The 14,105-nt window shown below is 39.7% G+C and overlaps 1 protein-coding gene across 1 annotated transcript in view; it reads left to right on the plus strand.

Annotated features, from left to right (window-relative positions):
• Positions 1-14,105, plus strand: part of RELN (reelin) — a 221,583-nt gene that overhangs the window by 93,463 nt on the left and 114,015 nt on the right. Inside the window, exons 9-10 of the mRNA XM_026046370.1 lie at positions 7,446-7,542; positions 10,135-10,375. Coding sequence (XP_025902155.1) covers positions 7,446-7,542; positions 10,135-10,375 — 338 coding nt within the window. The remainder of the gene's footprint in view (positions 1-7,445; positions 7,543-10,134; positions 10,376-14,105) is intronic.

The following is a 14,105-nucleotide window of genomic DNA, read 5'->3' on the forward strand; positions in this document are numbered from 1 at the left end:
CTCCTTGTGGTTGAATGCAGCCCATTATGGAATTGGGTGCAGAAAATAACAACTGCTGGATTACAGACTGACTTTCATCTTAATCCTGCCCATATCATAGTATTAGGATAACACTTTTGTATGATTAAAATTGTCCATTTTTGAATTACCTCAAACAACAAAGCATCCGTAGCTCTCGGGGTAAAAAGAGAAGCCCCTGGTGCTGCAAAATGTGCAGGAGTCTTTCTCTAATGGTATGGGGGGCCAGGACGGAGAGAGATGTCTGTGAGAGCAAAAGCAGATAAAAATAGAGAAAGCTCATCAGGCACTGCAGAAGAAAGCTTTCACCCAACCAGTAATTATCTACCTACATGCAAAGCTAAAGGCAGRCAATCTGTTCTATAGGGTTTCAGAAAAGAGAGAGATGTTAGTTTAAGACTTGGCTTAAGCAAAAATACGTGCCAGATTTTCTCGGTGACACGGAATTTAATTAAAGCAGGCAAGGAAGCTATTCTAAGAGCTTGATATTAATGATTTTACACCACAATTGTTGATACCAATGTATGCTTTCTATACAGCTTCTCTAGTATGGACTAAGGACAGGGATATGAATAAAATATCATTTACCTTCCTGCARTATTTAATGCCCTTCTCTTATGGTGCCATTTTTTTGAGTATTGGTCTTTACAGCTGGCCCAGACTTCCACAGAGAGTTAAGATCTCTTTTTCCATGTGGATGTACTGCCTAATAACAGAACTACTTGAAGACTGAACAATTAAAATTTTACCCAGCTTCAGTAAGAAAGGATCCTCTCACTTAGAAGGCCTTAAAGTGTAGGTTCTGGCATTAAGCATTAAATAGCAGTAGCGCCCAAGCATACAACAGCAGCATGTGGGTAAGGATGGCATAGGGCTTGCTGGCTGGTCAGTCATTCAGGAATCACTGCATCAGTATTTCTGATGAGTTAAAAATAGTATTTTTTCAATAGTTGTAATGAGTGGGTGTCAGTTACATGCCTAAGATGTATATATGTGTGTGTGTGACAAGCTTACTGTGCCTTCACCAAGGTGCTGTGTACAATATTAGGGCATTAAAGAACGCAGCTCTATTTAGAAGCATCCTTTAATTATTCATTTGGCAATAGGCACATCACCCAAGCACATACCTGCTGGCTGTATCTCGGGAAGATGCACTATAAATAGTTGAGCGTGTCTGCATCAGGATACACTGGACACCGGCGTGAGGGAGAACATGGCCCTCTGCCTGCTTTATTTTTTGCTGCTCTTGCACAGGAGGCAGCACAAACTGGGATCCGATGTGTTCATTAGAAGAGCACAAGCACAAATCTGTATGGGGCAGGAAGCACACTCTGTCTTTGAATATAGATTGTAAGGAAGTTGAGCAGGATGTTTCCTCAGCCTTCGCCTCTCGTGCAAAGAGGCCTTGCTGCTGATTGGGCTCAGGGACTGGTTTGGGTGGAAGGGCCCATGGAAGTCGCCCGGGACAGCACTGCCCTCCCTTGCTTGGCCATGGCCACCCTTCAGCTCAGGTCATAGAATCATTATGGTTGGAAAAGACCTTCACGATCATAGAGTCCAACCATATGCCCATCACCCCCTTCCCTGCTAAACTATGTCCCTAAACTCCTCATCTGCACATTTCCTGAGCACTGCCAGGGACGGTGACTCCACCACTTCCCTGGGCAGCCTGTTCCTGTTCCCGGGGCTTCATCGCTCTTCCCATGTAGAAATTCTTCCTACTGTCTAAYCTGAACCTCCCCTGAAGCAACTTGAGGCATTTCCTCTTGTCCTCTTTGTAGTTATTCTAGAGAAGAGACTGACCCCCCACCTCACTACAACCTGCTTTCAGGTAGTTATAGAGAGCAATAAGGTCTCTGCTGAGTTTCCTCTTCTCCAGACTAAATAAGCCCAGCTCCCTCAGTTGCTCCTTGTAAGGACTGTGTTCCAGTCCCTTCACCGGCTTCATGGTCCTTCTCTGGACACACTGCAGCACCTCAGTGTCTTTCAGGATGTTCAGGCCCCACATGCTTCCATTTTGGCCATCTCCAAGGGTGGAGATGCCCTGGAGATCCTCTCCAGGTGGAGCACATCCACTGGGTCAGCCTCTCCTCATTATCTCTGGCCACCCTTAGGCCAGGGAACTGTGGGGGGCACTATCCATGTGCTGGGAGCCCAAGGCCAAGCCCAGTTCATCACTCCACATGTCTCCCTGAATCCGGAGGCGCTGTCAATCCCAAGCTGCCTCTGTCTCCTGCAGTGCCCAGGCCGGCTGGCCTTGCTCTGGGGCAGGCAGCTGCCATCCCACCTGCAAAACAGAGGAGTTTTTATTTATAATTAATCATATCAAGGATATGAAGAATCATATTAAGGATGTAAGGTCACTCTGATTCATTTTTATCAAATTTGTTTACTAATTAATCTTCTAATCTTTCACAGTTTTATGCCGGAAGTCTTTTGTGCTGTTTGTCAACTTTTAGTTTAGATGTAGTGGCTCATTAATTCCTAAACAGAGCTCCAGCCTGGAGCTGTCAGCGCAGCCTGAGTTACTGCGCTCCAAAATCTGCTGGAAACAAGTGGTTAAGAGTTTGCATTCAGGATTCTCCCTAAAGTTAAAGAAGATACAGTCCATACCAAGGGCAGACATACCACTGACATTTTTATTTTCTAAGATTAGCTGGATATTTTTACACTCAAGATAATTATTTGTACTCCAAACATATTCTTTAAAGCGCATTTTTTACAAAAACACAACCCTAAAAATCTGGAATGTGTTATAATTAAAAATCACAGTTGTTACATCATTCAGAATTGTGGCTCCAAAAAGAAATTAAAATCTTGTCACCAAAAATATTGTCACCACCTTCTCTCAAGGAAATTTTCAGTAGAATACGGCATGAGCAGTGAGTTGCTCATTTTTGTCCCACTGCTTCTAGCACATCCAGGGCAAAATATTCTTTTAACCAAGTTGAGATCATCTGGTGCTTGACTGGAAGCCAGTATAAACATATACCTAGAAAAAATAAGCATCCAGAGGTTGTTTATTATAGCAGACTGCACAGTTCATTAACTTGGAAATAAAAGCAAGATAAAACTATTAGCAAGCCAGCCAAATTTGACCACTCGTAATTTATACTCTTCAGTCTGGCTTAACTCGAGGGACATCAGCAGATCATAATACTTAGCAAGGACTAATCATCATTCATCACATTAGCAAAATGAATAAAAGCAATCTCCTAGCATTAGATAAACAGGATTCTTGTGAGCTCCCTTTTATTTTCCAGATKATACAATTCAAGCCGTTCTGCAGTTTTCTGTGCAAATTTATTTCTGGCACTGTTCCACATCAGACTCATTCTCCTTAAAGCCCAGTATTAGATAACTCTTCTGCTTATCCACTGAGCCACTTGCAYGACCTGTCAAGAGGTTGTCAAGAGGCCGAGGACTTCACAGTCTATATGGAGCAAAATATTGCTTCCCTTGCAGATGGCACCCGGTTTTATCTCGACAAAACACCAGCCTCCAGCCAACGCTGCTCAGAAATCAGAGACCAGCAGCCATCYGAGTCGGGTTTCTGTAAATCTGACTCAGTCGGAGGCAAAGAGCCTTGAATTCATTTTCCCTGCCATTGTCCTCTTGGATACAAACACCTGGAGGTGAAAATTGTGCTTATTTAATAGGTGGCATTCAATGAGCTACGCTGTTGGCTTCCCTTGCATTGAGACCTGCAGAAATTTCTTTATTTGCCGGTAGCTCTATCACCTTTATGACATTTCTCCTTCAATACTATATGAAAAGAAATTCTATTAAAAAAAAAAAAAAAAAAAAAAAAAAAAAAAAACAAGGTTTGCAGAATAGCTTTAGTAGCTTTAGCTGGCATTGAGGGAAACTAAAAGCAGGTAGCAAAACAGTGGGGGAAGCCACGTGCTGTTTCTCTTTTTATCCTTTTCTGTTTAGTGCATGTAGGCTCGAGAAAGCAGCAGTCTGGAGCTGCTTGCTCCCACTCTCCTCCRGATGACTAGTAGTGCTTAGATTTTTGCCATGCAAAATCTAAGACAATGAATGATATGCACATGCAAGCCTTTAATATACACACATGCAAGCTGTTCGTATTGAAAGGAAAATGCAGAATCTTAGAAAAGGCAGGTTTAGTTAGCGATAACCACCCCAGAGCATCAGACACGGTGATACGCTTGGAAAGACATAGTATTTTGCCTGCTGTCATGCAGTGACTTATTGGTGTTGGCTTCTCTATGGTCATAGTTACTCGTGCTCCAGGACCTGWTTTCACACCTGACTCCAAGCCTGGTCACTCCTGAATTAAAACATGCACATTCGAGGCTCGTTCCAAAGATTTCACGTTGTCTTGCACAACTTTTTCCCTGCAGGCAGAAGGGCATGAAGATTTATAGTGCGACATCCCGTCCCTGCTGCTGCGCTCAGGGCTGACAAACTGTTATCCCTCTCTTTGGGAGCCGCCTGAAGGACATTGCCACTGCCCTGGGCGAATCTGCCCCTGGGTGCTGCCTGATACTGAATAAATTCCAGGAATGATCTATTTGTTTGCAGGCTGGAATGGCCTGCTGGTCAAAATGCATGCGAATATGTAAGCAGCATATTTAAAAAATATTTGTAAGTAGTTAAAGTACAGGATTCATTCAGCCATTGGCTTTCAATAGCATCTCCACAAACCTTTCCTCCACARGTTCAGTTGTATGTCAGGCTTCTTCTGTTTTCTTGGTAACAATCTCTTAGTATAGGCTAGGATGAGTGTTGGTTTTGCAAAAGATGCAAGCACCTGATCTATGTCCTACTTATGTATTTTTAAAATGTGCTTCTAATGACCATGAATAATATCTGATAATCATTGATGATTATTTTTTCCAGAAGAATGAATTTTATTCTTTYTTTATTGTCAGCTGGGATTTTGGAGAATTGTATATTTAAAAATGATAGGTAATCTTGCTATCTTAATGATTTTGAGTTGAGAATGTACCTGAAAGAGTTTAAACATTAATAAAAACACAATTATTAGTCCTCAGGGCCAGTAACAGCTACCTACACTGACCTTGATGACTTTCCCAAACTAATTTTAATCTCAGTACAACCAACCCTGCTTATTAAAATAATGATAAAATAGCACTTCACTCCCCTTTTTTCATTCTGCCTCCACTGCTCCCTTTGCAATTGCACATGTGCAATAACATATCTATCTTTCAAAGCCCTTTGTCAGCGCTTCCATTTCTTTGAAGCAATAACTTTTATCTTCATCATGTAATTTTGAGGGTGTACAGATTTAAAAGGCAACATTTTTCATATTGACCGTACTGATAGGAAACACCTATTTTTCTTCTCCTCTTCTTAGTATGTCTATGAAATATGGACTTTTTTTTTTTTTTCTTGGAAGCATATTTTGAATTGCCTTTAAACAACACCTGAAATGGCACAGGGTTTATGAGTCTATATAGTGGACTGTATTTATTGTCTATGTTATTCTCCCTTTAATTTCTGTATCACAGAAAATGCAGTATGTTGTTGTTTTGCCTCCCAGCTTCTTGCCAGTCAAAAGTGGTTAAACTAGCTGATTTTTCAAGTTGATTTTGAACTGAATTCCCCTGAAATAAAATAGCTGAGTTCAATTAAAGTTTGGACCTCCAAAATGCAACAAAAGTAGCAACCAACAACAGATGTCACTCAATAAAGTAGACCAGCCCAGCAGATGGGTAAAYATTAAATGTAAAGGCTTTTCCTGACATCGTTCTGGTTTAATACGATAGGAAAAAACTCTGCCTTGTCATTAAGCAATAGCCAGGCAGTTGCTCTGCAGTCATTTTGGGTACAGGACTGGTAATTCCAAGTCCTGCTGGCATGGGAGTATTAATTATTCTGCACCTCATTACAGCAAGGATGCATGTCAGACTAGCTGAAAACAAGCACCATTTTTCACAACTATCTTTGCATATTCACTTTTTAAAACTAGGTAAAGATAGMGGAAAAACTCTGTGGGTCATTTCCAGGATGGTAGCAGAGGTACCAGGCAAAGTTAGAGACCTCTGTAATTTCAAAGGAGACAGACAGAATTCATCCCACATTTGGGCTTTTATTCCTTCTGCAGAGGAGTGTGGTCCACGTGGCAGAGCAGAAAGCGCCGTGCTGGGCAAAATGTAGAGCTGGGAGCTGCTGTGTGAGCAGCCCAGCACGAGCAGGGACGGATCCAGTGTGCACCTTGCAATGGAAAAGCTGTCCTGCTGCTGCGAGTGGCCACCCCTTTCTGAGCAGACCGTATGTCCCATTGCAGGAGCAAGCTGGAAAACCGTGCTGTGAAATTGTCTGTGGGTGTCGGTGGAAAATGCACAGCAGTTTCCATATCTGCACGTGCACGCACACAYATATATATATGATTATATAGTAGCTGAGGTCTGGCCCTTAGTGGCTCAGTGTCCTTTGAATCTCGCCTTTGAACTTGGCTCTGAAGCAGACATTTTAATCTTGGAGCCCAGGTTAGGATCTGCCCGTTTCGCTCGGTGTCGAATTATCTCAAACTGATGAATTATCTGATGTTTGAGAGGGAAAAAAGGGACCTTGGTGTTTTTAATTACCTCTCAGATTGTTTATCATGTTTCATAGGTTGAATTCTTCCATCCCAGTTTTTGTTTTCCTTACTGTCCCCTTTATTAATTGTTAAGCTCATCYTTTGTGACAACACCCAGAGGCAGCCTTTTATAAATCAAAAGTAAATATATTACCCTACCTTGCAGGGGTGCCATAAGGCTTAATTAGTGCATTTCTGTAAAGTGTTCTGAGATTCCCAGATCAGCATCAAATGTTTATTATTAATTATAGGCTCTAGTGACTATATAGAATGATTTCTTAATTTAATTCTCTTTGGGTATCCTTGAAATAACTGATTTTGTAACATCTTTATTCTTTTTAATTCCTAGAGCCTATTTACTCTTGGCTCCAGTAATTCTGTGTGCATTTTCCTGTGACTCACTGTTTTTATGTCTGGAATCTTTCTTTTCTATAYGGTAATATAGTAAGTCTAGTCTTTTGCTGTTTCCTTTAAATAATGTCATGTGGTTTACTCTTGAATAAGGAGGTTTTGTTTAAACATTATATGATGGAGTCTTTTTTCCCCTGCAGTGGGGGGTGTTAAGTAATTTACTTGGCTTCCCTTGGGAAATTTGCAGAGATTACATAGCACTGCTGTGATTTATCATTTCTGCTTTATTTCTGGCTCATAAAGCATGCATTATTTTGTGTTTACCTTCAGCAACAGATCACAAAAAATTTCTTCATCAATCAAAACACTTTAAAATACAGAGAAGCAATGATGTTGACATAGGCACAGTCAGTAACAACTTATTGGAGGATCATTTATTGCTCCAGTGTGTGGTAACACTTCTAATTTTATCTTTTTTTCTTTTTTTTTTTTTTTTTTTCCCCAGGATCAGGCTCGTGTCGTTTCAGTTACTCAGATCCCAGCATCACCGTGTCCTACAGTAAGAACAGTTCTGCTGATTGGACACAGCTGGAGAAGATTAGGTTTGTTTCATCTCTTTAAATGGTTTTCATGCATTCTGACTCAGCAGGTGTTATGTAAAACTTGTATTTAGAACTTGTTTATTTGTTTTGATAGCAAACTTTCCAGTTTTCACTTATTTGGGCACTTTAAAAAAATGAGAGGTGAAGTTATGATCACTAAAACTAATTGCAAAACTGCCACTAGTTTGAGTGAATCAGAATTTCATCCATTGATTTGGAGGAGAACGGCTTTGAAATTAAAATGTAGCTCTGATAATGTGAAGGTTCAGGTCTGCTCTGTACCATAATGGGAGTTCCTTGGGTAACTGGGCAAATCTTTCTGTGTTCATAGTGCTCATCAAGAGTTTGTTCCAAACTCATTGTAACCAGTGGGAACAGAAATCTAGATCAAACATATAATGAATTTTAAACTGTTAAAAGTTTGTGAACAGTGAAATCTGTAAGAATAAAATATAAGTCAATTAAAGTTAAAGCACCTTATCATATTCATAAACACTTTTTTTTTCATTCTGTTGTTCCATAAAACTCTAGGAAATACAGATTTGTTATGCTGTCCTCATGATTACTTTATTCCAAATCAAAACTATCACTATTTTTGCATATTAGCACTGCTTTTAATCTCATCCAGAACAATAACTTATAGTGTTATAGGTTACTACTTTGGTAGGATAAAATATTTGCTAAGACTATTTTATTGTTTGATAAGAATGCCTGGTTCCTAACAGTCTTATAGCAAGATTTTGGTAAAATATGCTTTGTTTTTTAAAAAAGCAATTTTAAATGAAAGCACAGAAGTTTATGAATGAGGATTTTAAAATCTTTTATTATGATATACACACCTTTAAAGAGAGAATTAGTATCAGAGAYAGAATTTTCTAAGAGCAGAGCAAATTCTGATTAAACTGTATTGAGAAAGTAATTTTGTGCATTGGCATATATAGCAAATTATACAACTGGGGAAGAAAAATTGCAGTGTGTATTTAGTGTCCACAGAGCAGTTCAGTCTGCCTTGCTACATTACCTTAGCAGATGTCTTTGATACACAGGTAATTTACTTGAGCCAGTTTACGTCCACGGAGATGATTTGCAAAGTAAGAGCTACTAAATTTCTGATAAATAGGCAAAACCGTAGCTGCAAGCTTCTAGATTTCATTGTCTCCTCCTCTCACTTCCTGTAGGCCTGCTTATGATTTCATTGACAAAGGTATAAATTAGGAAAAATTTAAGTGGTTCTAATCATCACCTCACAGAAATAGCAACCAAGACTACCAAGAAGCCAAGCCACAAAGTAGCTGTTCAAAATCCTTCATATATACAAAATGATAGACCCAGACCATAACATCAGTTCAGTCACTCGCATAGCTGTGCAAGCCAAGAAACTCTGGTGAGATGGTGCCAACATAAGCCCTGGAAATCCAAAACCTMCCTAGTTAATGCACTTACAGCTTGATGCATGCTGCTCTAACACTGACTGCTTGGGTTGTCAGTAGGAAATAGGCCAATAGAGCAATGTCATGCAAGGAAGAGGAAGGAGAATTAGGAMAGGATGCAATTTTCTCCTGTGGCCCTTAGAAGTTATCGTATTTATTTAAATGTGTAATGTGTCTCCTTGCAGTCTGAGATTTGAGTGAGATTTGTCTTTTCCATGTGGGAACAGAGCACCACCAGGCAATAGAACAAAATTAGTGCTCAAATAAGAACAATATTTAAGATTTAAAAAGAAAAAAAAATAAGAAAAAAAAATGTTCATTAAGAAAGAACTTAATAGAACAAGATCAGTAATTCTCAATATCCCTTCCCTGCACACACAACTCGATCCTTTCATTGCCAGTGCCTTTTTAGCCTTTGTAAAGACATTCAGCAGAGCTGAGGATGAACTTTGGTCCTTTCATGGCTCTGAGGACAGCTTTGGGAAGCAGAGTTCAAGACCCTGTTCATTGCCTAATACTCCAGTCCTGTTTTCCTTTCGTGATTTCCCAGCACTACTGCTCCATCACAGAAACATCAGGAAGGAGAAAACAACCAGGTTGTTTCTTCTGTGTTGCTAAAAGCCAAACATAAAAAGAAAAACAATTCAGACTTCCCCACCCGGAGAATTTGCAGAAGAGTTGTTTGGAAGAGCAGGTTGATCAGAGAAAACTCTAAGCTTTTCCTTCCTGCTCTTCTGCCCCATCATCACCAGTGAGGGACCGAGGCRTCAAAAGTCAGGGGCTTCTTTTGGGGAAAGCCCATGAAAAAATCAACTTTTGGGAGGCCTGTTTTTGGCAAATGCTTCCTTAGTGCCCTCTTTTTACCATATTTGCAAAACACGCAACTGTGAGCCAGGTTTAGCATCAAGCATGAAAGTTGTCAGACTGTTGCTTCCTGCCCTCCAAACATCTACATCCATCTGCATCTTCTGTCTGTGGACATAGCCAAGAACAGTACAGACTATGCTTCACTGTATACATTTTCTAAATACACATTTCTAAATGTACATATACTAGGGACATCAACTGCCTAACTCCATCTCATTTGGTAAATGTTTTAAATGAGGGAAGAGTTCCTGGCTCTGTCTTAAACTTGACTGAATTCCATCCTGTTGTTTTTCAGTGCTCCTTCCAATGTCAGCACAATCATCCATATCTTGTACCTTCCTGAAGACGCTAAAGGAGAGAACGTCCATTTTCAGTGGAAACAGGACTATGTTCTTGCTGGCGACGTCTATGAAGCCTGCTGGGCAGTGGACAACATCCTGATCATAAATGCTGCTCACAGGAAAGTTGTGTTAGAGGATAATCTTGATCCTGTGGATACTGGCAACTGGCTTTTCTTCCCTGGAGCTACTGTTAAGGTTAGTTTATTTGTGTGTGTTTTATTGTTATTATCATTTCTATACAGAAGAAAACAGTAATATCTCACCAAACTCTAAGCAAACAACTGTGTTTAGGTCACTCCATCTGTTTGTAGGATTGGGCTCTTTTTGTTGTATTTTTGACCTCTTCTTCTCCCTCTGGACTTTCTAAAACAATGCAAAACTTTTCTGTCATTACCAAACCCAAATGGCAGTTTGTAACTATCATTATGTCAAAGATCACATAGCAGAAAAAGGGAAACTGTTTCCTTTTAGCAAAACAGTGCAATACTCTTGAAATTAATTCAAGTCTTTCTATTAGGTATATTGAAATTTGTGTGTGTGTGTGTGTGTGTGTCATTTGGCTTTTTTTATCACAAATCATCATGTGTGAATGTGACCATCTCCACTGCAACATACATACAAGTAATGGTTGCTCTTTACAAGTCTCATTCCCCATAAAACCATGTGTTAATTCATGAGATCCAGCAAACTCACAATACCGTGGGAAAAACTTTCTATGCCCAAAGTTTCTTCAAATAYGGAGTTGCTCAACAGCTGAAAAGCAAATCTTTCACTTTTCGTGTTTTCCAAGCAAACAGAATTTAAACAGAAGATTATTTTCTGCTACATTCTCTTTTTCATTCACAAAAAAAAAAAATCTATTTTTTTGACTTCATTTATGACGCTGATAATGGTTCCGGAAATTGTACAGGAAACAGATGTTGAATATTGAGGGTAGTGTGGTGTTGGTTATGGCCTCAACCTCTTCCCACGCTATCTGATATGAATGGCCTCAGACCGATCTTGTTAGAAATAAGTACCCTTTGCAGGCTACTCATAGTACCTGCACATTGATGTTTTCTCTYTATGCATCAGGGCCATTTCAACTACAGTGAGAAAATAGTTACTTTCTCATTTATCTAGTGGTTTTCTAGTTCTAAAACTATAGTGTTTTTCTAATTCTAAAAGATATAGTGGTTTTCTAATTCTAAAATCTGATTTATAGTGATTATAAAACACTATATGAGATTTTAGAACCAAACCATGTCCTGCCTATTCAATGAAATAACATTCTATGGTCACTTCATGTTTGTGGTGTTGTCAGTCTGCATTTTAAAATCCAGTTCACACCCATGGAGGTGTCAAAGCAAAGAAAGGACTAGTGAGATGTTGTGGAGTCTCCATCTTTGGAGATATCAAACCTGCTTGAATGCCAYTCTGTGCCTCGTGCTCTGAGTGTCCCTGCTGTAGCAGGGAGGTTGGACTAGATGATCTCTAGAGRTCCCTTCCAACTCAAATATTTTGTAAATCTGGGGAAATCTATATAGCAATTCTATTTTTTCACTCAGGCTTTTATTATGGGATGAACAAGTTTCATTGCTTTACTATGTTACCTTTTATGATTGTCACCTATGTTCCTTCAAACTAAGTACCAATACTCATAGTCTTCCACTTTGCTAAACTCCACTTCAAGTTGATAGACCTTTTTCTGACATCCAAGCCTGTTTGTGCAATGTACAGTTGATATAAAGTATGAATTTATATCCTCTTTTGCTCTGTCAGTTAATGCTTTAGATAAGCTGGCTTTAAAAATCTTTCTCAAAACCTATGTTAACTTCTTTAGTGACATACTTCCATGTTTTTCCCCACCAACTTCCCTGAAAATGTCAATAAACAGCACCATTTCTGGATGTTATTTGCTGTCTCACTCAGTCTCAATTGGTTTGTACAAAACTATGGGACATCATTTCCTTTTCAGAATTATGTCATAAAGATAAGTAATTGCACTGGACCAAGGCAGTAGAGTATTAAGAAAAAGACGAAATAACAGGGAAACTTTCTAAATTTCTCTTTTTTACTGTGTTTTTTTTCTATATTGATCCTTTCTTGCTCTACACCCTTCACTATGTAGAATGACTGATGCTTGCATACTTCATAGGTATATGTGCACTTGCAGTCTGAGATAYATATATGCTTGTTCCTCATGCAGTTGAAAGTCAGTACCAAAGGAAGAGAAAATAATATGTATTTATTTCTATATGGAAAAGGAATAGAAGTTCCCCTGTGGGCTTTATTCTTACTTATGGATTACACCAGTGGATGTTCAGATGGTGAAACCTTCTCAAGGGAGATCCCATGACATATCTAGGACAGTGAACATAGCAACCAAGGGTGCAAACTTGAGCACCAATCCATGACCTTCAGTTGCTACCACACTCCATGACTTGGTTTTGGCCTGTGCAATCACCCAAGTATCCTGTTCAAGGCATGCGCAGTCATGGGCTTGCTTGCAGTAGGTGGTAGGGTTGACCCCACTCTTCTGGTGAGCTGGAGTTTACTCTAACAGATAAAAAATCTGCCATGTCATTTGCTGTCRAGGCCAACATTAGTCATTGTGGTCCACTCTTATTACTGTTATGGGTTTAGTAGATTAGAGCACAGTCGTGCCCCTCTCATTCTTCCATTTGAAGAGAATTCTCACTAAAATTAGTCATCTTAGTTACTAAGTATTGTATTAGGAAGGGTAGGCAATAAGGTATGATTTGTCAGATGTTTAAATTAAATGTTGCTGTTGCTTACACACATAGTTTTGATTCTTCCAGTTCCTCTCCTGTTAACTCTAGGGGCAATGCCTTTAAGAATTCCTTCTTGTATCTGGTGTTTTTCCTAACCTTCAATGGCCACATGAGATACTATTGCAAAGCAAACTACTCTCCTTATTTCTTATATATTTATTGTTTTATGTCTACATTTTTCTGTAGAAAGCTTACTGTGATAGAGCCTGAGGTCTGCTAAAATAAATAGCAAACCCTAAAATTCCAGCGGTTCTGCTGGCAAAGCCACTCATATTAGTAACTCCAAAGCATAAAGCAAAAAGCCAACCAAAACAGGAAAAATTACTACCATTAAGTACTTATCTGGAGCCTGGTGTAGGTTCTGTGATGGATTCGGTCACTGGAGTTGACAGCATTAATGATAATTATGTCTGATGGTCTGTATGGTCTGTTGGTTCCAGTTTGGTGGAATTGAAAGCATCTTGTTCAATAAGTGCTTGTGGGAACCTGCCTGTGCAGAGCTTGGGAAACGCTTGGGAAACACTTCCCAAGAGTTTGGGAAACTCTTTTCCTGGTCTGCTTAAGCTTGGACCTGGAATTTGATTACATTTCTTGCTGCACTCAGGAGCTCGTTGGTACTAGTTTGAGAGCACATGCCTGGTTGCAGACACAGCTGGACCTGGCTACTGAGATAGGAAACAAGCTGAGAGATAAGCCACTGAGTTTGCGTGATTCAGTTCCAAAGAGGACAGTAAAAGACGAGAAAGATACTGTTAGCAAGGCCAAGCAACCCTTAGGAGATTAATTGGATCTACTGGAACATATTTATCTATGCTGGACTGTGTGGAAGGGTGTTGAACAGGATAAATTCCTGAATGTGTTTCAATATTTCCAGTGACAGCACTGAATGTGAGAGCAGCTTTGGAGCCCAGAGTATTTGTGATGTTGCACTGATAATTAAGATTGCTAAAAGATATGAAGCAGGTCCACAATCTGCACACTGTTAAACATTTGGGAGCCTCAAACTCTATAGAGGAAAGGGAAAGGGAAAGGGAAAGGGAAAGGGAAAGGGAAAGGGAAAGGGAAAGGGAAAGGGAAAGGGAAAGGGAAGGGAAGGGAGGGAAAGGGAAAGGAAAGGAAAGGAAAGGAAAGGAAAGGAAAGGAAGGAAAGG

The sequence above is a fragment of the Nothoprocta perdicaria genome, unplaced genomic scaffold (assembly GCF_003342845.1).
Source record: "Nothoprocta perdicaria isolate Ctin4 unplaced genomic scaffold, notPer1 scaffold_44, whole genome shotgun sequence".
Lineage (NCBI taxonomy): Eukaryota > Metazoa > Chordata > Aves > Tinamiformes > Tinamidae > Nothoprocta > Nothoprocta perdicaria.